This window comes from Haemaphysalis longicornis, unplaced genomic scaffold, assembly GCF_048455015.1.
Source record: "Haemaphysalis longicornis isolate Haplotype H1 unplaced genomic scaffold, Haemaphysalis longicornis Haplotype H1 scaffold_7, whole genome shotgun sequence".
Lineage (NCBI taxonomy): Eukaryota > Metazoa > Arthropoda > Arachnida > Ixodida > Ixodidae > Haemaphysalis > Haemaphysalis longicornis.
The window spans coordinates 10464693-10489927 of record NW_027526422.1 but is presented as its reverse complement, the minus strand read 5'-3'; the positions used below and the strand labels follow the sequence as shown (position 1 = coordinate 10489927).

Genomic DNA, 25235 nt, shown 5'->3' with positions numbered 1-25235 from the left:
GATTGGCAAAAAAAAAAAAAAAAAAAAAAAAAAACCTCCAGCATTCACCGAAATCGTGGCAACACTTTCTCGAAACGAGAAAGACATCTCATAGCATGCACCCTTCCAAGGGGATGTCCAGTGAGTATCACTTCAAAAAAAAAAAAAAAAAAAGCTTGCACTTATAGCATAACTGTTGGAGTAAAGGTTGTTGTGGCAGCAAAGAAGAAGCAGATCGGCTGCAATCATGGAATTAAACCTTCGTGATGGACGTGAACGTTGCATACAGCTTCGCTACCTTCAAGTCTTAAGCGTCTGTGTGAGCTTCCTTGATTTTTTTTGTTGCTGAGGTCAAGTTTTACCATGACAGTGCCCTGGTGGAGCGAGACGGGAATGTGAATGGGAGATGGTTTGCAGGCGGTGTACTTCTACCACCCCGAGGGCCGTGGCTCGTGCTTTGTCTTCGAGGACGAGAAGCTGCTGCTGCGCTGGTTCCGCACCTACCTGGTCCTGGTGGCCAGGGACTCTAAGGCAGCCAGGTGCGGCCGACAGTGCATGCTAGCTTGGTGGCATGCAATGGCACATGCACAGTGAACCAGGAAGAGAGGCCAAGCTGCTCTTAGCTGCTCCACCCAGGCATCACTGTTCCTCTGCACTCCTTGTTGCTCACTTCAGTCCAAGTGTTCAGCTAAAAAAAAAAAATCGTTTTTGAGGTGCTACTGCTCATTTTACACTTTGTGAGCAGCTATAGCTTGTATTCACTGGCGAGGCACGCATGCAGGCAACCATGTGAGTGCGCTGTTACTGGTTACTTTGAGCTCCGCAGAATGGCGGTACTTGTCCATTCTAAGCAAATGGTCAGTGTTGGACGTTCCAAACTCTGCCCCCAGCGAACACAAAGTAATGCCTTGAGTCCAGTGTGAGTGCGATTAATAACATCTCTGTTGACACCACCATTAAGAATCGGGTTGAAACAGAGCAGACCGGAGCACGCTTTTTTTTTTTTTTCCTTTGGTGTGCGGGCGCAGTGGCATAAGCTGCACCATGTCCGTGGCGCATCGGCCATGTTCGTGGTCATTTCCAATGTTGCCAAGCAAAGAAATTGACAGCTAAACTTTTCAATGAATACCACCTAGAGGTAAGCTCAGATTGTGGATCCATGCTCGTTCGCAACACTTGTGCTCACAAAGCAGTCTAATACAAGGGATATCTTGATCGAATGCTAAGACTCCGTTTTCTTTTTCTTCTTTTGTTAGTGCACTGCTGTAATCTCGTGCTTCTGCAGCCCAGTAATGCATGTAGCTCCAGCTTGCTGGTTGCAGCTAAATGCTTTGTTAGCATATGAAAGGTCAATATGCAGCTCTGCTGGTGTTGAAGTAGATGCGATCATTCCTAAGAGACTTGCGAACTGAACCGTTGACAGCGAGCTTGCTGCCTTTCTACAGCACAGCTGTTTACCCTGCATTGTATCTCACACCCTTGGAACCCAAAACAGTCGTTGTCATAGTCAGCAGCTTTGTTGATGCTGGAGAATGACCAAATAGCTAGCTGTTAACTGTCATACACTTTGTCAACACTTGGAAAGTTAGTAAGCTAAGTAATTGCCACTGTCGTCATCGTATGTGCTGGTGCAGGAAGAAGCTGAATATAAACCATCGTAATCGCTGCCAGCATTTTCACATGTGGCATTTGGTGTGCTATCGCAACACACGAGCTGTGTTGTGCTCTGCTCAGTGACATTTAGCGGTCAGTTTCAGTATAAGTCAAAAGAACGCCTCAGCTGTGCACAAGTTGAAGCACACCTTTTGTGGTCATCTGTCAACTTTGTTACTGTAAGCTTCCACCCACTGTTGTTGAGAATCTGCTGCAGGTTCGTACACTAACTCTGATCTTGCAACCTTTTGGCACTACCTACTCTCATGTCAGAAACAACAGCCAAAGCAGCTTTGGCTTCTTTCAGGAGCACTGGTGGCCCGGACAAGACCATAGTAACCATCTACGACATCCAGAATAAGTTTGTGGGTGAGTGCTACGCAGATTTTTTTGAAACTTTGTTGCATGCAGGGCAACAACCCATCCTCGCGGGGCCAAAAAATGAGTGTAATGTGATGCTCGGAGTCTTGATTCTCACAGCATTCGCAATTGTTTTCACGGCAGTAGGTGGCAAATAAATTATTCTTCTATGACACATAATGTGTGAAGCCTTTAGCAATATCATAGCAAGAAGGGTTGGGTACAAGTTGTGCTACCTTCTGTCATGCTCACGTGCCATTGTGGCTGTGACAGCACAGCTCTGGTACAGACTTCTTCGTCTCGGATTGGAGTGAAACTGTGCATGCCAGCTTAACTTGGTTCCCTCCTGTGGACGTTCTTCAATTGCCAGGCGAAGAGTGGGCGTGACGTGTCTGTGGTTGTGGTGATTGTTGTGCAGCCTACTCGGAGGCCATCCCCGGCGTGGTGGACGTGGTGGCGGAGTGGGGCTCGCTGTACGTGCTGGTGCAAGAGGGCAAGTTGTACTGCCTCCAGGAGAGGGACACGGGGAGCAAGCTGGAGCTGCTCTTCCGCAAGAACCAGTACAGCCTGGCCATCAGGTAGGACTGGGATGGGCCGCCTTGTTTCCCCTTCTGCCCCACGGCAGCCGGTGAGAGGGTGAGAAGACGTGCTGTGCAGGTGAATAGCGTCGAGCGAAGTGGTGCGATGTCGTAGCCTCCTGTTGCTCAAACGGAGCAGTGCGAGGTGTCATTTCTCTGGAATGGTTTGGAGAGATTGGTGGTATTGGCAGTGAACCTGACGAAATGAATAGTTTGGCTCAAGCTAGGCTTTCTCACATAGCCTGGTGGGGTACAAGGCAAGTATGTCAGTGACTTGCAGAAAGCAAGGTGCTTGTATAGCACATCGCCTTATTCATCAGAGACTCTTGGTACTTGACCAAGGTTTCCAGCTGAATGCATGCCTGTTCCGCAATAATTAATGATAGCTTAGTGCTGCACAGTAATGAAGTGGGGATGTCGATGGAGCTAAGCATGCCTGCAAGCAGCAACTAATCGTGTAGAGCTGGTCACAGACAGTGTTTCGATCTTTTGTAATGGTGTTGTGTACGTAGACATTATTGAAGCAGTGTAATGTCCCCAACAAACTCCCAATGCAGCCTGGCCCGGAGCCAGAAGTACGACCAGGACGGTTTGGCCGACATTTTCCGGCAGTATGGAGACCACCTCTACAGGTAAGCAGTGGCACCTGTTGCATTACTAGGCACACGCTGGCTGTGTGTTTGCAGAGTTGCCAACTAACTGTGCCCTGCAGTGACAGCACAGGCTCAGCTAGCCTGCTGTGTGGTTTTGCTGCATTGAGGATTATTTGTTGCTAAATAGGAGCAGCACATACACTAGCACACACTGGCATTGGTGGTAATGTTCTTTCGATGATTGTAATAAGTGGGAGGCCGGAGTGACTGCATTAAAACACACTGTTGGGTAGGTTGATGCATACTTGTTCTAAAAATGTGACTGCAGTAAACACAACGGCACAGAAGAAGCAGGAGCGCTTGTCCTGTCCTGCTTATCGTGCCCTAGTTTTTAGAGCATGGAGGCTGGAGTAGGTTTGCAGCGGTGTGCACGAAATGCGAACATCCCAAGCACAGCCTGAATCAGTCATAAGGGGGTGTGGCATGCACTCTTCAAGGGGTCTCTGACCTCTTTTTTGTCTAGGGGATCCCCAACTCCCGAATGTTGAAATTAAGCTTGCACATTGCCTAATCTGGCCGTGTGGCGCTGTTATTGCAGCAAGGGCGACTACGAGGGGGCCATGCAGCAGTACTTGCGCACGGTGGGCAAGCTGGAGGCCTCATACGTAATCCGTAAGGTGAGTGTACCTCTTGATTGATTGACTGATTGCGAGCAGTATCCCCTTTGAAATGGGGTGATGACGCATCATCTTACCAAGAAAAAAACTAAAAAATCCATCTTACATACTCGTTGTTTATAAGTAGCGCCGCTCGAAGGCAAGCACAAAATACATTTTTTTTTTCTGTTGCAGGTGGTAGCTGTCCTAGGCATTAGTCCCCTCTCTGCTTTTCGTTCAGCAGAATTCTAATCTTCTTTCAGTCTTTCTCCACAGCCTTGAAGTTAACTCCCTCTGTTCCACCCCTTAAATCCTAGGGCTTCTGGAAGCTGAATATTTCCCTTTTGAAGATTTGGATGGATACACTCACATTCTATGACTATGTGCCGCATAGTTTCTGTTTCTTTTTTGCAGTCCACGCATACACCATCATTTTGTGAATACTTCCCCACAAAGCTCTTAGTTCGCAAGCAACCTGCTCTAGCCTCAAAAAGCAAAGCACTTCCCTTGGAGTTATCGTAGAAATTTTCTTTTCTGATGTGAATTTCTGTGCCCTCTCCTCCTCCCTCATCTCACCTGATTTGTCCTGTGGTGCAGTTCCTGGACGCCCAGCGCATCGGCAACCTGACGGAGTACCTGCAGGAGCTTCACCGGCAGGGCTTGGCCACCGAGGACCACACGACCCTCCTGCTCAACTGCTACACCAAGCTGGAGCAGGACGACAAGCTCAGCGAGTTCATCATGGTATGGACGCTCACCTCTCCACCTGCAGGAGTTGTGCTGCCCGGCTGCTGCTTCTGCTCCTTAAATTGCAGCCAAAATTTGATACCCTTGGTTAGTTTGGCCTGGAAAATGTCAGTTGGCTCATTAATGCGATTTCAGTTAGTCCACTTTCACCCCTTAATGCGATCGGACTGAGGTGTAGTGTTGGGTACTATATGTGCTTGCTTAGTTTGACGTGAAAAATTTCAGTTGACTCGTTTTTCTGTTAATGGAATTTTATCTCTTAACGAAATAAAATTCGAATGTGCTGTTGGACTACTCAGCTGTGTATTTGAACTTTGGTTAAACAAGTTGCCTTCTTTTTTCAATTTGATTTTAATGGTCGGCCATGGTTGTTTAACTGATGTCCGCTGTACCTATCTGGTCTAGCCATAGTATTGTGCATACAAAATGTTTCCCCATGTGTCAGAGTCTCCTGTACTCAGCCAGTCTCCTGTACTCAGCCAGGTTTCCCATCCATTCAGACCTGCAATAATAGCACACACTGCACTGTATACGTACCAGCTATGGCCCTCCCCTAAGCTTGTGATTTGGTTGGTTGATTGTGGGGTTTAAGTGCCAACGCTACTCAGGCAACGAGGTGCACCGTAGTGGAGGGCTCCGGATTAATTTTGACCACCTGGGGATCTTTAACGTGTGCCGAAATCTTAAACACACGGCCGTTTTTACTTTTTGCCTCCATCAGAAAAGCTGCTGCCACGGCCGGGAATCGAACCCACATCCTCGTGCTCAGCAGCCCAACACCTTAGCCACTGAGCCACCACGGCGGGTTCCCCTAAGCTTGTGAATGTGTCAGGTCTTGTTTGTCATCGAAACGCACTTTAGCTGTCTCATTGGCTGAGCTGTGATAAGACCGTGGGTTGCAGGGACTGCTATTGAATGAATCGGTAAGAACATATAATGTGATAACATGTAGTGGGTGAGTTCACACATGTGCACTGCTCCCTTTTGTTGGGGAGTGGGTAGCTTGCCATTGCCTTCCTCTTAAAGAGGGATTGTGGTTACATGTCGTTTCCAATGAGGGAAAGATTAGATGTGCAATGGCGTGTATTTTGGCTCCGTTGCCTGTACGTCCACCTCTGTCTTTGCTGCATAATCCACTCCTTGCATTTCTGTTGAGTGAGGCCCCTGGTTAGTGAGCCAAAGTGAAGGTATGCCGCGGCGACGTACATTATGGTTTCTATGATAACATGAATGCTGGATAGCGTCTCTGGGCTGACAATAGATCGGGTCTTAGGCTCGCACCGGTGTGCTTGTGGGTGGGGGGGGTGCTCCTAATTAACCGCACCTCTCCTCACCCGTGCGCACAGACGGAGGACGTGGCCTTTGACGTGGAGATAGCTGTGCGGACGTGCCGGCAGGCGGGCTACTTTGTGCAAGCGCTGCACCTGGCCAAGAAGCACGGCTGCCACGACCTGTACCTGCACATCCAAGTGGATGACCGCAAGGACCATGCGGGGGCGCTACAGTACATCGCCCAGCTGGAGCACTCGCAGGCCGAGGGCTACCTGCAGAAGTACGGCAAGGCCCTCCTGGACGCCATCCCGGCCGAGACCACCCAGCTGCTCATGCAGCTCTGCACAGGACGGGCGGGTGCGTGGCGGGCATCGGGGACGGGGGAACCCCGCTCGTGGGTAGTGGGCACTGTGGTGTGTTTCCCTTAGAGCGCTGACTTTATGAAAAAAATGGGCAAATCCCACACATAGGTGGGAATCGACGTAGAGTGAAACTTCAGTTGCATGCGATTCTGAACCCATCTCCCACAAAGTGCTTTTTGAAGTACAGAGGAACCCCAATAATATGACTTTCAAGGGACCACATTAAAGTGTCGTATGACCAAGGTGTCATATGATCGGAGGTACGGGTAAATGCCTGCCTAGAATGACACTGATAAGTAGAGAGCCAACAGCAGAGAGAGAGGGGAGAGAGAGAGCATCGTGAAACAAAGAAGCTTAGAGCGGGCAGGTAAAGCGCGTGTTTGGTCACCACTGAGGGGTTGCGTCGTATCTGTTTTCACATTTGTCGGCTCGGCAGGAGCTTCAAAGTCGTGGTCTACCGGCTACATGGACCGACTTCTCGTGGTTGGTGCGTTGGCATTCTGCTACCGCGTGGGGCCGTTAAAGGTTCACTCCCCCCACCAGTACCCGCCTGCTTGCTTGCATTTCTTCTGCAAGTGGTAGCAATGTCAAACGGGGGTTAAGAATAAAGAGAAGTCAGGACGAGGCGGTGAAGTGGTGTAAAAAATGAGAAACGCTGGTTTATCCCCACCAGGGTCTGTCGCATGAAGTGGACCACGTGCACTCGAGCGTTGTATAACCAGGGTTTTTTAATGCATTCTTTCTGTGGGGAGTTTGGTGGGACCGCGGTGATACGTCTTAAGAAGCGGGTCGTCATAGAACCGGGGGACGTATAATCGGGGTTCCGCTGTATTCCTCTGCGCCGACACACGAGACATGCTGCTCTCACAAGGCCACAAGGCAGAACCCTGATTGGCGCTTGTGGTAGTAGTGCTCACAACGTTTCACATCTCCCATGGCGCCGCATACGTGGTCAGCATGCTCCAAGCACAGTCGTCAACTATTCTTCAACTGGCGACTGAAGCAGAGTCGGTGGCGGTTGTGTTGGCATTGCGAATTGCTTCAATTCGTGGTCGAAGTTTGCGCAGTGGCATTTATGTTGGCGCCACAAAGCCGCACGAGGCACTTGCTTGACCTTGACTGAGCTCAAGGTCAGAGGGACGCTACCAGGCGTTTCCTGTGTTTGTACCCGGAGTAATAACCTTCACTTAAAAATCATTGTATGACAACAGGCGATATCGACGTACAAGTCAGGTCGCCCTCCCCAAGCTCCTTGGGTTCCTCGGTTTAAGATTCCTGGCAGAGTTGGCTCAACAAGAGGGTACGAGTAGCACTGCACGTGCAGCGTTGGTTGACATCCCTCCCGATGACGTGCCCTTGCAGCCTCGCCTGGCCGGTCCCACCCCGAGGACTTCATCCACATCTTTGTGGACAACTCGGAGGAGCTGCTGCGCTTCCTGCAGCACATAGTGGAGGCGCAGCCAGACTCGTCCAGCCTCGTCTACAACACCCTGCTGGAACTGCACCTGCAGGAGTACAAGCACGAGACGGACGCGCAGGTGAGAGCCCCTGGCATGGCTCGTGAACAGGCTGGAAAGTTGCCTCCTGTGGCTCCAAGGTAGCAGCAATATTACTGCAAAGGCATATTTAAAGTTGTTTGTCAGGGATTATTAGGAGCTTTGTGCAAAACGAATTAGAAACAAATGTTACCACTTTTTGTTGATTTTGGCTTCAGTAGCAAAAAGAAGTCGTATGGCTGGCCAAGCCAAGTAGGCGAGAGACGTCGCTGACTGCTATAGCGGCTCAGTGCACTAGAAGCTAAAGGTGTGTCATGCAAGGAAAAAAACCAACAAAGAGTGTGTGGGTCTCTTTTGCAATGAAAAAAATTGTGTAGAGCGCTGGCGTTCCCCAGAGAAATCGTGTTGCAGCCAGCGCGACCTTTAAGTTTTTAAATCAAAATCAAACAAAACGGTTATTTGGCGGGTTTTATGAAACTTTATGTTATGAAATAAAGAAATGAGACTATTTAGGACAATAAGTAAGGCCTAATTTAACAAACAAAACTTCTGCAACCAACTGGTAAGCAGCGGCCGCCAGGGGCGCTGCTTGCAACAGGAGTTCCTCAGCAGAAATTTTCATTGCAAAAGGGACCCTCCTAGTCGGCCCCGAACGACGCACCTCTCTTCTAGTACACTGTAACAGCGGTGCCCACGACACCTTTTCCTCTAGCATATATATGTAATATGAAACTCTCTGCCCCAAAGGGGCCCATCGAGCCTTGTTGGTTGCAACTGGGGCCCCAAATGCTCACACGGCAGTGTGGGTGGTTGCTGCCTGATGCAGGCACGGCAAGTCCGGGAGCTGCAGATCATGGAGATGCTGCGCAACATGCAGGTGAGTGCACCACGTTGCTGGGTGTGGGCTGTGGCTGAACGTGGGTTACAGCCAAGCGTGGTTTGTGCCCACTGCAGTCCCACTATGACCTGGACCAGGCTCTGGTGCTGTGCCAGATGAGTGGCTTCAAGCCGGGCATCCTTCACCTCTACGAGAAAGCCAAACTGTGAGTCGTGCAAGGGTCTGTGCAGCCCCTGGCTTCTGACGGCGGTGCCTGTTGGGCTTTATCCGGGGCTAAGTGAGCTCTTGAGATGGTCTCTGTAAACTTCTCTCTACTACATAGTCTTTGTGCTCGTCTCTGTGCAATTTTATTTGCAAATCTTTGTGTTGCCTGTGATTAAACATCGAACACGGCTGTGCAGCCTGTGCCGATGTGCAGCTTGATTTGGATTTAGAGGTGGGAGAGGCTGTAGACCTTAGGCTCAAAGGAGCCATGCAGAGAAAACACAAGTTTGGTTCATTCGAAAGATTGCCTCGTTAGAGCCATACTGACACCACAACGTAAACTTCGCTCAGATAAGCTATATAGTTAGGAAAAAAGGGAATGGTCATGCGACCTACTAGCTCGTTTTCTGCAACAGAACCTCTGATGTCATATGCCCAGCTCTGAAATTGGCTGAGGCTGGCAAAAGCAAACGCAAATTAGGCAGGGCTTATAAGCTTGCCAAACAAGCTGTTTGCACTTAAATTTAGGGCACATTCTTTTTACAGCAGTACGAATGGTGGGGTAAACAGTGGAAGTTACGAAAGTACACGTAAACATAGAACTACCAGTGTGTACTGCTGTTGGTACTAAGCGCACTATGCTTGTTTTAGCTGCACAGCACGGTAGGGCTTTGGGGTTGTCTCTGATGTCACTGGCCGATTGGCGTAAGCGACGGTGTCTCACATCACCATATCTATCGAGCGAACACCAAGTTTGATAAAACGAATATTTTCTACCTTAGCAAAAACATCATCGTCATCATCATCACCAGCCTATCTACACCCACTGCAGGGCAAAGGCCTCTCCCATTATTCTCCAATTACCTCGGTCCTGTGCCAACTGTGACCAATTTATCCCCACAAACTTCTTGATCTCATCTGCCCATCTAACTTTCTGCCGCCCCCTGCAACGCTTAACGCTTGCCTTCTCTAGGGATCCACTCTGTTACCCTTATTGACCAGCGGTTATCTTGCCTTCGCATTACATGCCCTGCCCACGTCCATTTCTTTTTCTTAATTTCTACTAATATGTCTTTAACACCAGTTTGCTCCCTGACCCACTCTGCTCTCTTCTTGTCCCTTAATGTTACACCTATCATTTTCCGCTCCATTGCCCGCTGAGTCGTTCTCAATTTAAGTTGAACCCTCTTAGTGAGCCTCCAGGTTTCTGCCCCGTAGGTGAGTACTGGTAGGATGCAGCTGTCATACACTTTCTTCTTCAGCGACAATGGTAGGCTGCTATTCATTATCTGAGAATGTCTGCCATATGCACCCCACCCCATTCTGATCCTTCTAATTATCTCTGCCTCATGGTTGGGATCTGGGGTCACAACTTGGCCTAAGTAGATATATTCGCTTACCACTTCCACTGCCTCGCCACCTATCTCAAACTGCTGTGCTGTCCCGAGGTTATTGATCATTACTTCAGTTTTCTGCATATTAATTTTCAGGACCACGGTTCTACTCTGTTCGCCCAGTGCGGAAAGCATGCTTTGCTATTCGTCCCCCGAGTTACTTAGCAAAACAAGCATTACAAAAACAAGCCAGGTACAAATACGATCAAAAACAAAGAAAAGACAGAAAACGGTCTGGTGCAGTATGGTGGTGCCATCTAGGAAGACTAACAGTAAACAAGGCTTCGCAGTTGGCTGCAGTTTAGCTTGAAGACCTGTTCTTGTGATGTCATTGCAGACGTCACGAGAGCACACGATGTGGTGGGAGGATCAAAATTTTAACTTAAGATAATTTCTTAGCGAATAAAACGTTTGCTTCCGGACAAGCGCTGGGGGCACTATAAAACACGAAATCTTTCAAATTAAACAAACACATTTTGTCTACATGGCCCCTTTAACAAGGTGGCATTAAAAGGCTGGTAATGCTACCTCTAGCAAGCTGGCTGCTCCTTTTGGAAGTATGCTGTGTTACAGTGCTGCAAGACGAAACTGATGGCTTTTTTTTTTGTTTTGGTTTGGCTAATCTTTTTAAAATTGCAAATGGAGGTGTGGCTGTCTGCAGTAATGTGTCCTTAACACTAGCATGATTGGCTTTTTAATAGCTTCTTTTGCCGAGTAGCAATCCGGGCTCTAAGCCTGGATAACCTCTCGGCCTTTCCTTTCGCTTTTCTCCTCCTCCTCTTTAGCCAGTGACTAATTTCAATGAATATGTTGCAAACAACTTGAGGACATTTTGCAAAGGACGGCATTTTTTAAGGGTCCTAATTTTTTGCATTCTTTCAAGTGACTTGTAATTAACAAAAATTGGTTCCCTGAGCAATTCCGAAAAAAATTGGCCTAGCTTGCATTAGTGGTGCAAGGCTGGAGAAACAGCAGGGCTTGTGGCCCCTCTTCCTTCGTCGTAGGTCCGGCTGTTGCACCTTGCAACTTGCCACTGAAAATTCTTCATGACTGGCAGGCCTGGATCGTTTTGTCGGCAGCCTTTCGCATCTCTCCCAAAGTGGGCGGCATTAGCACGCGCTAGAACGTGTGGCAACCGGTTTTGTGAACTCAGCGTCTGTAGCGCGAACACACGTGAAGTGGCGAGTAGAAGAGCATGCAAGTGATCACGCCACGAATGCTTGGCAGGGTGTTCTCGAAGGTCAAGCTGGCCGACGCCGGGCACTCCTCACGAGGGTCGGTCCGTTTTCTTGGCATTTTTTTCTGTTAACACTATACGGCAGAGCTAAAAGCTTAAAGGGGCACTGACACAAAAATTTTGCATCTTGTTTTTTTTGTTGCGATAAGTAGCTAGTGACCTACTTATAACCTGTAGAAACCTCATTTGCTTCAGCGTGCGGCGGTTGTTTAATAAGAGGCATTTTCAGTGCGGCCAGTCGCAGTTTTGGTTTCAGCGAGTGCCACGAAACGATGGATTTTGTGGATTTTGTGTGAACAAAGCTCACCACGTGACCGTCGGAGGGATATCACAGAGCAGAGCCGCCGTAGCACTGTCGAATTCGACGGCAGTTTCTGCGAATGCCCCCACGTACTGATCTCGTGAGGCGCTTAATTAAAATGCGACCGTGGATGTGACGCAGGCGCTGCGAGTGCAAATGCTACCGCGGCTAAAGAACGACGCGTGACGCTCGAGACGGTGGGTGGCAAGACGCGCGCTGGGAGCAGCCGGCTGGTCTGCCTGCAGGTCCGCCTACAGATGTGTTCGGCTTAGCACTGCGGCGGATATTCGAGTGCCGCTCTCGTAAGCGGTGCAAATGACAATTTTTAATGCAGACCGCCATCGCATCATTAACTCCTTTCTCATGTAAGCCACCATGGTCGGGACTTGGGGACAATTTCGTGCAGCGGTAACAAGCTATCACTCGAGCTACCTGCGCCGGCCTGGGCCACTTCGCGGCCGTGGCCGCCGCCTGCACAGCGACCGTGCGGCTCGCTCAGTGGGCTTTTCGTGCCTCCGGCGCGTTTTCGCATCCAATGGTAATAAACAGTAATAGAAACAGAGTGCCTGGAATCGCTGTAGAACTTTGGTCGCGGCCAGCTCCCGATGAGCTGACGAAATCACGGCGCCTCCGCCGCCAACGATCGGGTCGTTTGTTCTCGAGAGCAGAAGCTCCGCCCTCCGGCCCTCCGATTGGAGCGGCGAGCTGGGCGAGCCGGCGAAAAACGCCGGCAGTGCGGAAGCGGCAAATACAAACTCGTGGCGTTGTTTATTTACACAATATCCTCGGGATGTCGATTGCGCGTGGTCCTCTGCTGGCTGCTCGGTTGCGTTTCGCACACTTTAAAATTGATTATAAATATGTTCTAGGCTATATTCGCCGCTGATATTTTGCAGATGATGTATATGTGTTCCCACCAATCTATCTCAGAAGTTATCTCGCCTTCAAAATTTTGTGTCAGTGCCCCTTTAACTCTTTTGTTACCGTGGGAAATTGACCAATTTTGAGGGGTCTAACAAAACATTTTTTCTGTGTCATACATATTGGTTAGGCACACATTGCAGTGATACAAAATGCAGATGATTCCACTCGCTTTCCAACGACATTAGTTTTAAAAATCTTTTCATAAATAGTGATTGCGAAAAAAATAATTGAATTCGAAGTTTTTGTCCAGGCGTAGAAGAAAATAATAAAAAAAGTAAGTTGTGTATAATAAACCACCAGTAGTAGAAAAAATGTAGACTATACATTTTGTAGGTAAACATTTCGAAAACCCGTCCTAGAAAAAAAATTGACTTGTGCGATACAATTTGTCAGATATAAAAAAATGTTAGCCTGCGTGGTGCCCTTGCCTTGTGGTGAAGCCCAACCACTGTTTCAAATTTTGCTATTTTGGATGGTTCTCTAGAAGAAATCTGGTGGGTTGACATTATTAAAGGCTCCAGTTAGCCTCCAAGTGATGTAAAAACACCTTGTCGATGATTATGACCAGCACAAGTGATGCGAAAAAATCCGCTGCTCTTGCCATATCCGAGTTGCCAAACTCTTTGGTGGATGCTTGTTGACGTTTTGATCGTCACTTATCAGTCAGAACTTTCATTTGCGGTTTATTATCACGTTCTGACTCACTATGGTAGCCCTACTTGCAGGAATAAGGTATGACGGGCTAGAATCGTGCCCAGCAAGCTTTCACCAAGCCGCCGTCGTGCTATGAAGTAAGTTCTGCACTACGAGCCTAGTACATTGCAGCGCCACCTAACAATTTCGAAAAGCAACAAATACAAGGCTGTTGGAAACCTTGTCAGAATAGACAGTTCTACTAAGCAGCAACACTAGACCTCCGGAAATGCCCTATGAAACCGAAACTGGCCGGTAAACAGCTGGTGTTCAAGCATTCTCCTTGTCTGAACTGATACTTGACGACTTGGTGTTATCCTTTGCGGGTGCGATTCCCGGCCGCGGCGGCCGCTTTTCTGATGGAGGCGAAAAGCAAAAACGCCGTGTGTACGAGATTTCGGCGCACGTTAAAGATCCCCAGGTGGGCAAAATTAATTCGGAGCCCTCCACTACGGCGCGCCTCATCACCTGCATTGCGTCGGCACATTAAACCCCACAATCAATCAATTGGTGTTATCCTTTGACTTTCAGCGGAAGCTGTTATCGCAGAAGTAGGGTGTAGATGAAGTGGAAGCACGAGCAGCATGCTTGTTTCGAGGAATAGTAGCGGGCAACGGAGGCACCATGGCAAATGAGCTTGTACAGTTGAACCTCGTTATAAGAGACACTGATGTAAGAGACAAATGGGTATAAGAGACACTATTCACCCACATGGTTGGCTGCCCTATCTCTCCCATTAAATCGACTTCTTTTATAACAGACATCGGATGTAGAAGATTGGTTATAAGGGACAAGTCATCCTTGAAGTTTAATCAATAATTTCGCTTGTAACAGACATTTTAACTTCAGACGCAGTGCCACCAGTCACTAATTGCAGTTGCTTCCATCCTGGAAGCACAGGTGGACGACAGACACCTGCAGTCGCTATTTATTATAACTTCAGCAAACACAAAGTGGTTCAGTCAGCTATGAAATGACAATGAGAAGCCCTGCCAATGAAAACGCAACTTACAGAAGTGGTTGAAGCTTACTGCCGTCCATTGAATGGAGCGCGATCGCACATGCGGGCTCTCCCACTCGCATAGCTCCCAATCAAGAAGCACTGCAGATGTTGAGTCCTGCAAGCGTAATGAATAGCCTGAGCACACAGCGGAAGAAGCTGTGCGCTCTGGCTATTGATCAGGCTTGTGAACTCAACATCTACGATTCATCTTCCACAAACAAGGAAAGGAAAAAAAGCTTGCAGAATTGGTTGTAAAAAACAGTGTAAATACAGTCATGAAACAAACAAAGTTTCATAAATGCTTGGGCCAAACATTAATTAGAATGAATCTTTTTCAACATGCTGTAGCGTTCTTTTGAGCTTATTTTAGTCATACGGTGCCCACATTGAACTATGAGTTGATCAGTTGGTAAAAACATGGCACCCTGCTTATAAGAGACATCTTATATAAGAGACAGAAACTGCTCCCCGGTACGTGTCTCTTATAAAGGGGTTCAACTGTAGTTGGGTAACTGCATAGTAGCGCCGAATATGAATTATGCAACGCAAAAACGAAACCGAAACTGCTGGAAACTGGCTTGAAATGCCAGGAACACTTGCTAGACATGCGGGGGACCATCAGAAGTAAGCTCTGGCAGAATAAAGCTGCCCTTTCTCTGAACCAAAGATCACTAGTGAATACCTGGTCCCATTTTCAAGTAATTATCTCCTCTCAACGCAGTCGGGTTACAAAGCTGACAACATTATTTGGTACTTGACTTGCCAGGAGCCTTTTGGCAAAAAAAATATAAAATATTATGGTAATGTGGCCTAACCACAATCTGCATCCTTTTTTGTCAAGTGCAGCAGCCACGCCCCCTTCCCCAGAAACACACGCACCTCAGCTCGCAAAAAACACCGTCAAAAATCTCAATGTCGCCGGAGCGGGAAAATTCAAACTGTTTCTAAAAGTGCAGTGTCTAGACTAACCTCTGGCCACATAAGGTGTACGAGAAACAACTACAACATGTCGCAGTAGGCAATATGAATCATCGATCACTGGTGATCGATTTGAATAGGGGTGGTAACGAAAGAGTTAAGCAGCTTTGCTGTTAAAAAAATATTAACAGTTTGCTAGCGCTTTGTGGGCCAGAGTTTGCGCAATGGCATCTTGCACTAGTTCACATTTGTACATTTAAGTTAACTCTCCTCCTTCTCTGTACCAAGAAAACTAATCATCGTGAAATCTTCTAGATGAGGACTGTATTAAGCAGAGCACTAAGCATTTTAAACAAATGTGCGAAGAGGAAATAACAGACTGAAGATTCTTGTGCCTTGGCTACTTGCTGTCCCTCGCAACTTGTGTATACGAGCAAAATATTCAGAGACTTCAATTTTTGGCTAGCCTTACGTGATTACAGCTTGGAAAAATTTTCTGATCCAACATTTTGAAATACTTGCAGATACCAGCAGATCCTGGCATACCACATAGACCAGAAAGACTACGACGGCGTCATTAAGCTGTGCGAGAAGTTCGGGTGCGTGCCTTTTCTCCTCCTAGTGGTCGTAGTCTGGCTGATTCCGGCATTTTGCAGGACACATGACCCCAACCTGTGGATCCAAGCACTGGGATTTTTCGCCAGGGCGGAAGGCGCCAGCCAGCACCTGACCACTGTGCTGCAGCATATCCTTTCGTGTTGTGTCGAACGGGCAGTTTATTATAAGCTGTTAAATCCTTCTATAGCCATGTCTGACTAGGAAGTTTTCTTTAGCTGGAGTGGCTTAGTTGTCTCAAACAGCCTTGCACTTGGCAAGAAGGCTAGTGCAAGAGCCGGAAGAGACAAGGGGGGTTTGTGCATCCAGCATTGCAGGGACAGCCTCATTTTGTGCCATAGCTGTGCCCACACGACATTTATTGAACTTAATCGTGTAAATGACTTCAGAGACTAAACATGCAAGAGAACGGAGTGGAACAAACAGCTTTTAACAAGTGTTTAATTTAAAAAAGCTCCGTTAAAACTCCATGAAAGTTCAAAAGGGCGATGAATGGGGCTAGTTGGTGCTGAACCATCTTGAATTGCGAATAAGGTTGACGGATTGAGGCTCATCGTCTTGTCTACTTGTTGTCTACTTTGTTGTAATAACATCTAGTGCCCTTTAGATGTCGCACAAGCTAGCATGTGCTCGCGGTGAAAGACAGACAGGATTAAGCGACAGCCTACTGCTGTGGTGCTTGATTGCAGCACGTTGATTTCATTGTGGCGTAAACTCGCCAACTAGTTCCCTGACAGAGGCGAAAAGGAAACGCGCCAGTGTGTCGAGATTTCAGCACATGCTGAAGATCTTCAGGTGGTCAGCATTAATCCGGAGCCCTCCACTTCGGCACACCTCGTAGCCAAGGTGTAGCTTTGGCGCATCAAACCCCCGAATTTTTAACTTAGTAAAACCAGGACCAGTTGCCCCAGTACCAACCCGCCTAGTTTCCCTCCCCGCTCGACCGCAAGACCTATTTGCTGTGTTCCCTTGACGGTGGCCGTGCGCACAGGTGGAAAAGGGGCGGCTGCTGCCCCCCGTGCTGGTGGTGGAGATGAGCCGGCCGGCGCCCCTGTCGGTGCTGCGGGACTACCTGGTGCGCCACCTGCAGGCCGAGGGCCGCCAGCTCGAGGAGCACCAGCGGCTCATCGCCCAGTACCGGCAGGAGACCGAGCGCGTGCGCCAGGAGATGGACGAGCTGCGCCACGGGCCACGCATCTTCCAGGCTAGTCTGCTCCCCCCCCCCCCCCCCCCCCCCCCCCCAAGCCCATAGGGTTCTATACTGATATACCGTACACCAGAGGGAAACCTGCCGCCATAACACCTAGCAACCATAGAGTTTCATACTAACATACACTAGAGGGAAATCTGGCGCCACTGTTTAGGGGAGCCGCGCTTCAGCGAGCGTTCCGTCATGTACCAGGCAGGCACGTTCCACTTGTCCTTGGCATGGCTCATGAACAGGCTGAAAAGTTGGCTCTGGCTGCTAAAAAGCGCAATATTACTGTAAAAGACTGTTCGAATTTGTTTTGCGATTGTAAAATTGAAGTTCCAAAAAGTATTATCTGTTATCTGTCAGGGATTATTTAGAAGCTTCATGCAAGATGAATAAGAAAAAGATGTTACCCTTTTTTGTTGACTTTGGCTTTCAGACAAAAAAAGAAGACGCGTGGCTAACCAAGCCAAGTAGGCGAGGAACATCGCTAGCTGCAATGGTGACGCCCATGACGCCCTGCGACTGCGGCGCCAGATTTCCCTCTAGTATATATTAGTATGAAACCAGAATTACTGTATATAGACAGTTGCGAAACTCCCCATAGGCCCCATGTATCGAAAGCCGGTCTTCGGTTGCCCCCCTGCGCCGGGGCAAGCACGGGGCAAGTTGACTAGCCTGTCGTCTGTCGGCAGGACATTGAAGCAGTACTCAAGTGCTTGCGGCTGCTGCCATAAGTCATAAAAAGAAAAGCCGCAAAAACACAAGTAAATTTTACGTAATTACTGTGTTTTAATTTAAAAAGCAATCTTTATTTTACAGAATAATTTTGAATAATGATAGTTTAGCAAAGTTCCGTTTTTATCTCCTAGGTGCCGCGCGCGTCGACTTGCCCCTCAGCTTCCACGGAGTGGGGGGGCTAGCGCCGCCCGGATTCTGAAGCGGAGTTTCGCAACTGTCTGTATTGAGTAACTCTGGTATGAAACTCTATGCCTAGCAACGTTCCTCATCTACTTGGCTTGGCTAGTCATATAACTTTTTGTGCTATTGAAGCCGAAATGGAAAAAAGGTAACATTTTTTTCTTATTCCTCTTGCATAGCTTCCTTGACAAATCCCTGACAAATAAATATTTTCGCAGCTCCATTTTTATAATAATTCAGCAAATTTAAATAATCCTTTACAATAATATTGCTGCTTTATTTCAGCCACAGGAGGCAACTTTTCAGCCTGTTCATGAGCCATGCCAAATGCACTGGAATGTGCCTATCCGCCATAGGTTGCATTCACTGGTGTGGCATGCATGCGGGCAACCATGTGTGCACCTTCATTGGTTAGGTCGGGCTCCACGAGAAGGCGGTACTTGTCAGGGCTAAGCACACGACATATGTTTGATGTTCCAAAGTAATGCCTCGACTCCAATGTGAGTGCAATTAACTCTTTCGTGTCTGCGGGAAAATTGACCGATTTTTAGTGGTCCAGGAAAACATTTTCTTTCTGCTAAAAAAATTGGTTAGGAACTCATTACAGGAACCCAAAATGCAGATTATTTAACGGCCTTTCCAATAACGCCAGTATTTTAAATGTTTTCAAAAATCAAAATTTTTGTCAAGTCGAAAAAAATGATAAAAAAGGAGTCGTGTATAACAAAGCACCGGTAGTAGAGAAAATTAGAATATACAATTTGTAGGGAAACATTTAAAAAACATGCCCTAGAAAAAAATGTCTACTTGCGTGGAACAGTTTGTCAGATATAAATAAAATGTTAGCACGCATGGTGCTTGTGCCGTGCGGTGAAGCCCAAACTCGATTTCAAAATTTGCAATTTCGTGTAGTTCCCTGAAAGAAATCTGGTGCTTTGACATTATCAGAGGCACCAATTTGTCCCCATGTAACGTAAAAACATCTTGCCTATGACTGACTGCATTTACAGCCAGCACAATATTAGGACTAGCATGCGATGCGGAAAAACATGCACGAAGTTGAAAACGGAGTTCCGTGGTTGATGCTTATTGACGTTCACGGTAAGTAATCTCTCAAACCATGAAGTTGTGCTTTATTATCATCTTCTGACTTGCAATTGTAGCCTTGATTGCAGGAATGAGGTGTGATGCACTTGAATCGTGCCCTGCAAACTTTGGCTGAGTAGCTGTTGCGCGATAAAAGAGATCAGCACAGTGAGCCTCCTCCATTGCAGCGCCACCTAACACTTTTGAAATGAAACAGTACAAAAACTTATCAGAGTCTGTCTGAATTGACAGTTCAACTAAGCAGCAAAACTAGACCCCCGGAGCTACCTTCGTATGGAAACGAAACTGGCAGGCGAACAGCTGGCAGTACGTAAGCCCGGTTTGAAGCGCTGTCCTCGTCGGACCAGATATCTGGTGACCGGGTGTGATCGTTTGACTTGCATGTAAAGTTGTTATCGCAGAAATCGGGTTAGAGTTGGGTGAAATCAGGAGTGGCATGCTTTATTCGAGGATCAGTTGCGGGCACTCAAGGCGCCATGGCAGGTAGCCTTGAAGTTGGGTAGCTTTGAAGTTGAAGCCTTGAAGCAGCGGCTGCAAGCACTTGAGTACTTACTTCATCTTTCTCTCGACAGATGGCAAGCTAATCCACTTGCCCCCAGAGCAGGAAACCAACCGTGGATGGGGTTTCAATACAGGGGGCCTTCGCAGTTTCGCAGCTGGTGCTTATTGAGTAGCTCTGCCCCTGTGAGAGTTGGCATTGAGCTGTTGTTGTGTGGTGTAGCTGGTACTGTTACCATCCCCGTTTTCAGGATGCCAAGTGCTCGGGTTGCAACCACCAACTGGAGCTGCCCTCGGTCCACTTCCTCTGCGGCCACTCCTACCACCAACAGTGAGTGTTGCTTCTTTTTTGCATGTACGCAGGTGCGGATGACAGGGACGTGGCTTTACGGTACCATTTGCATACAATGTGCAGAGTGTAGGCTGCTTTGTTAATAAAGTTTAAAGATTTCCCCCTGACAAGACAACGATATCGAAGCAAGGAGAAAGCCGTAAGGGTAGTTTCTTGGGGATGCTGTTGACTTTGTTGTTGCCTTTTTTGGTACCAGGCTTAAAAGATGCAGACAGGGTGTGGTCATCAGAGTGTGCTGTAGCCAGGGTCGCTGTTGAAAGGAGGCACTCCCGAGCAGGTTGTGTGCTTGCCAGTTTCCAGTTGCTTCAGCTGTATGACCAGGTAGGCCGTCTCTGCGCAGGGACTGAATTGTGCTTAAAGTGCCATTGGCGGTTGCATTGTGGGTGTTGTAAGCCTCATTAATTAAGTTCCTGGAGGGCAACAGGTGAATCAGTAATGCTGGTAGGTCTGAATTCGCTGGAGTGCTAACTTAGTCACAAATAGGAGCCTGACAAGCTCATCTTGGCTCCCTCTCAGGAGCATCTATTGCGCTGGGCCTGCAGCAGTTTGCCCAAATCAAGCAGGCCACAATCGGCAGGCCACGCTCTCCAAGTGACGACCTGCGTGGTCCTATGGAAGTTCATGCTTTTCAGTTCATGCTTTTTTGTTTTTTTTCCAACAGGTGCTTTGAGAACTATGCTGAGAATGAAACAGACTGTCCAGAGTGCCTGCCGCAGCACAGGTGAGGAACTGCTCTCGTTGAGCCACCCCCTTTGGGCGGGCTGCCACCCCGAGCCCAAAAAGACAGGCAATTGCTGCATACCCCGAGCAACAGCACAAAAGGCGTCTTGTGTGATTATTCATTCTTACAGATTGCGTAGACAGCTACGGTTGCCAGGTCCTCAGTTGCCCAGAAATTGCTGAGAGTAGCCAAAAAAGTTGCCACCTTAAAGTAAATGTTTGAAAAGGAACCAGAAAAGTCGCCATTTTCAGCAAGGCGATGTAGTATGTACGGTACTTTTTAATTACCTTTGCGGAAAAAATGCAGAAATTCTGAGAAGTAGAAAACAGTGCCACAAATTTTATTCATTTTCTGTGGTGCGGGAAAGCGACAGTGGTTGACTAGTACTTGTTTTCGTGACTGCGGCCTGCTCACTGATGCGACTTTGAGACCCCTGCTCTAGAACATCCTATGCAGCAGCGCAGAAGATTATCTTTGTTGTAGCACCAAGGCCCTTTTTTCGTCACCTTGGTGACTCCATCCATCTGGGTGCACCCTTTCCCTCCCCCTAACTGCTTCTTGCCATGAGAGGCCACTCCTTATTCCCTGTTGCAGCAAAGTACTGGACATCCTGCGATCCCAGGAGCAGTCACGAAACCTTCACGAAGACTTCCACCACCAGGTGAGCACCCCGCAGAGTTTGCCAGCTGAACTAGCACATTTCCCTTCACTATGATAGACGTCTCGCTTGCAGCAAGAAATCGATGAAGCGATGTTTTTCAAAGATTCTTTTTAAAATGGGCACCAGTAGAACTGGCCTTTCTTGTCACTGCCAAAGGCCATGGCCTGTGGATTGCATTGTACAGTATTGTATGGACAGCACATTTCGAAGCAGGCACTGGTGAGTTAAAAATAACGCTCTGCCTGCCCAAAATGTTCCAGTGGGTAAATTTAGTTACTGATACTGGTATGGGCTGTCAGTGAGTTTTGACCTTATCTTTGACCATATCTTTGACTGCGGTGAGGTGCTAAGTAAAATTAAGAGCAGCGATCACAGGATGATTAGATGCAAGCTAAGACTGAATCTCAAAAGAGAAACAAAGAAGCTCGTGAAACTAAAAAACTCAGCACGGAGTCAGTCAAAGCCAGATCGTGGGAGTTTAAAATAACTCATATTCACGCTTCTAAACGAGCAGAACAAATCAGTGTAGACAGGCTAAATGAGACCCTAATGTTGGCAAACAGTGAATCAGCAGCAGCTGTGGAAGAAACAACATGTAAGGAACAAACTGCAAAACTGAGAAAACGAAGGAACTAATTGCCAAACCTAAGACCAGATTGAATTAGCTGAGCTTTCGAAACTGATTAACAGAGGTAAAACAAATGACATTCGTGCATATAACATGGCAGTGATTGAAGAAATGCTGCAAATAGGGGGAAGCTTGAAAGCAACTAAGAGAAAGCTAGCCATCGGCAAAGACAGGATGTACGCACTCAGAGATAAGCAGGGTAACACTACAAGTTGTTTACAAGCCATTTACCAAAGTTATAGTTAGCCGCATAGGTGACAGTCTGGATTCTCATCAACCCAGAGAGCAGGCTGGGTTTAGGAAAGGGTACTCAACCATGCATCACGAGGCAATAAAGGTAGCAGAACGATTCTACATTAGGCAGTATGCCAGCGATGTTAGACAAGGGAAAATACTGAGTGCACATGCTCAACTTGCTATGTACCGCTAGTAATTAGGGAGGAAGTTGGAAAGGCTCTCAAAAGCATGAAAATGGGGAAAGCTTCAGGTGACGATGGCATAACCATGGATCTTTAAAGGAGGAAGGAGATATTTTACTGGAAAAACTCGCTGTACTATTTTTGAAATGCTTGAAGACTCAAAAAGTAGCTATGGCCTGGAAAAACTCCCAACACTATTATTCTGATTCATAAGAATGGAGATCCCAAGGACCTGAAGAATTACAAACCCGTCAGCCTACTCTCAGTTGTTTACAAACCATTTACAAAAGTTATAGCTAGCCGCATAGGTGACAGTCTGGATTCCCATCAACCCAGAGAGCAGGCTGGGTTTAGGAAAGGGTACTCAACCATGGATCACATCCATGTTGTCAATCAAGTGACAGAAAAGTCAGCAGAATACACTAAACCTCTTTACAGGGCATTTATAGACTATGAGAAAGCGTTTAATTCCGTACTCACCGCAGCCGTGCTAGAAGCACTAAAAAACCGGGGAATAGAGGAGACCTAGATAAGGCTTCTAGAGGACATATATAAGGAATGCATGGGCAGGATAACCCTGCACAAGCCAACCAATAAATTTCCAAGAGGGAGATTTAATCTCACCAAAGCTATTCACAGCATGTCTGGAGGGGGTATTTAGAAAGCTTGACTGGGAAAACATACAATTAAAGATGAACAGGGAATGTTTGAGCCATCTGAGATGTGCGGACGACATGGTCTTGCTGAGTGAGAATGCAGAACGCAGAACACATGCAAACAATGCTTGAGGAACCACAACCAGAAAGCACAGCCGTAGGGCTAAAAATAAATATGAATGAATCTAACTAAGAGGGTTCAACTTAGGCTCACTAAGAGGGTTCAATTTAGGCTCACTAAGAGGGTTCAACTTAAATTGAGAACGACTCAGCGGGCAATGGAGCGGAAAATGATAGGTGTAACATTAAGGGACAGGAAGAGAGCGGAGTGGGTCAGGGAGCAAACTGGTGTTAAAGACATATTAGTAGAAATTAAGAAGAAGAAATGGACGTGGGCAGGACATGTAATGCGAAGGCAAGATAACCGCTGGTCATTAAGGGTAACAGAGTGGATCCCTAGAGAAGGCAAGCGTTGCAGGGGGCGGCAGAAAGTTAGATGGGCAGATGAGATAAAGAAGTTTGCGGGGATAAATTGGTCACAGTTGGCACAGGACCGAGGCAATTGGAGAATAATGGGAGAGGCCTTTGCCCTGCAGTGGGCGTAGATAGGCTGGTGGTGATGATGATGATGAATCTAAAGTAATGAATCTATGAATGAATCTAAAGTAATGAGGAATAAGCATACAAAACACATCCTGTTCAGGTAGGAAACGAAACACTAGAAGAAGATAACTACCTCGGACAGGTGGTTAGTGCTGAACCCTACCTTGAGAGAGAAATCTGCCGCAGAATAGGTAAGAATTAGGGAGCACTCAGCAAGCACTCCCAAATAATCAAAAGCAAGCTACCTCTGTCACTCAAAAGGAAAATCTACAGCTAGTGCATACTGCCGCTGATGACATACTGAGCTGAAACTAGGCACCTTACTAAACAACTAGAAAGCCAGTTTAGGTCGGCTCAATGGGCCATGAAATGAATAATGTTAGGAATAACACTAAGGGATAGGAAACGAGCTACCTGATCAGAGAAAAAACTAGAGCAGAAGATATAATAGTTCAAATAAAGAAAGAGAATTGGACCTGGGCTGGCCATGTAGTGGGACGAACCGGCAACCAGTGGACAATTAGGGTAACAGAGTGGATACCAAGAGACGAATCTAGAAGAAGGGGAAGGCCATTAACCCGATGGAGGGATGAAATAAGAGAATTCGGGGGTAAACTGTGGACAAGAGCGGTTGGAGGTCAACGGGAGAGGCCTTAGTCCTGCAGTGGATCTGAATAGGCTGCTGCTGCTGCTGATGATTACGGATGGCCCTTTCGTCCTTGGAGGACCCCACAGGAAGGTTCGGTGACAGCACCAGTACGGTATGTGCTGTCACAAACAGTTGAAGCTCAAAACATGCGGCTAGTACCAAAAAAATGAAATGCCAGTAGTGGTATCCTTTGGTGGTGCCTTTGCTTGCGCTGATAATGTGTGAACATCCGTGAATGAATTTGCCCGCGTATGTATGCAGGCTGAAATTGCAAAAAACTCACCACTTCACCTATTACACATTGGTGTGGTGCACGGAGCAAGAGCATATATAGGAGGCGAAACGGCCCACTGTGACAGGTGCGGGCGAGCAACCAGATAATGTCACAATTAAAACCAACATGGACTACAAAGCTTCGTAGCTGCAGTTCAGGAGAGGGTTACGGCACTTGATAGATGATACAGGCCACAATTCATTCCGGGGCTGCACAGAAATGCTGATGGCGGTGGCTGCACAGTTTCTTCTCCCGCAATGAAAGCTGCTAGCTTAACCTAGGCCAAGCCCTTGTGACGTGATCTGGCCACCCTAGGAAGCGACGTTTCCCCTCCTCACTTGTTCTTACTCTGTGGTGTGGTGTAGTTATTTTTATTTGAACCTCGCAAGAGAGAAGGAAAAAAAAAAAAAGAAAAAAAGATCCAGCACGGTAGAAGACCCACTGCAACGGCTCAGTCGCTAAGGTGTTGTGCTGCCGATCCCAGGGATGTATGTTCAATCCTGGCCGTGGTGGCTGCTTTTTAGATGGAAGCGAAAAGCGAAAACGCACGAGTGTTGAGATTTTGGCACACGTTCAAGGTCCCCAGGTGGTCGAAATCAATCCAATGCCCTCCACTACAGCGTTTATAGCCTGGGTGTAGCTTCAACATGTTAAAACCCCACAATCTATCAATCAACCAGCGTGGTAGAGAAGTTGTGTGCCGAGTTTATTGCACCTTGCCCGAGAAGAGG

General features: G+C 47.5%; 1 protein-coding gene across 1 annotated transcript in view; it reads left to right on the top strand.

Annotated features, from left to right (window-relative positions):
* The window catches only part of Vps11 (vacuolar protein sorting 11), a 33400-nt gene that overhangs the window by 7520 nt on the left and 645 nt on the right, over positions 1-25235 (top strand). The window contains exons 7-22 of the mRNA XM_077675946.1: positions 397-518; positions 1940-2001; positions 2411-2570; positions 3128-3202; positions 3762-3840; positions 4417-4563; positions 5913-6195; positions 7563-7738; positions 8523-8573; positions 8651-8739; positions 15733-15807; positions 15865-15954; positions 16814-17027; positions 19793-19872; positions 20555-20614; positions 21209-21275. Of these exons, the coding sequence (XP_077532072.1) occupies positions 397-518; positions 1940-2001; positions 2411-2570; positions 3128-3202; positions 3762-3840; positions 4417-4563; positions 5913-6195; positions 7563-7738; positions 8523-8573; positions 8651-8739; positions 15733-15807; positions 15865-15954; positions 16814-17027; positions 19793-19872; positions 20555-20614; positions 21209-21275 (1830 nt within the window). The remainder of the gene's footprint in view (positions 1-396; positions 519-1939; positions 2002-2410; positions 2571-3127; positions 3203-3761; positions 3841-4416; positions 4564-5912; positions 6196-7562; positions 7739-8522; positions 8574-8650; positions 8740-15732; positions 15808-15864; positions 15955-16813; positions 17028-19792; positions 19873-20554; positions 20615-21208; positions 21276-25235) is intronic.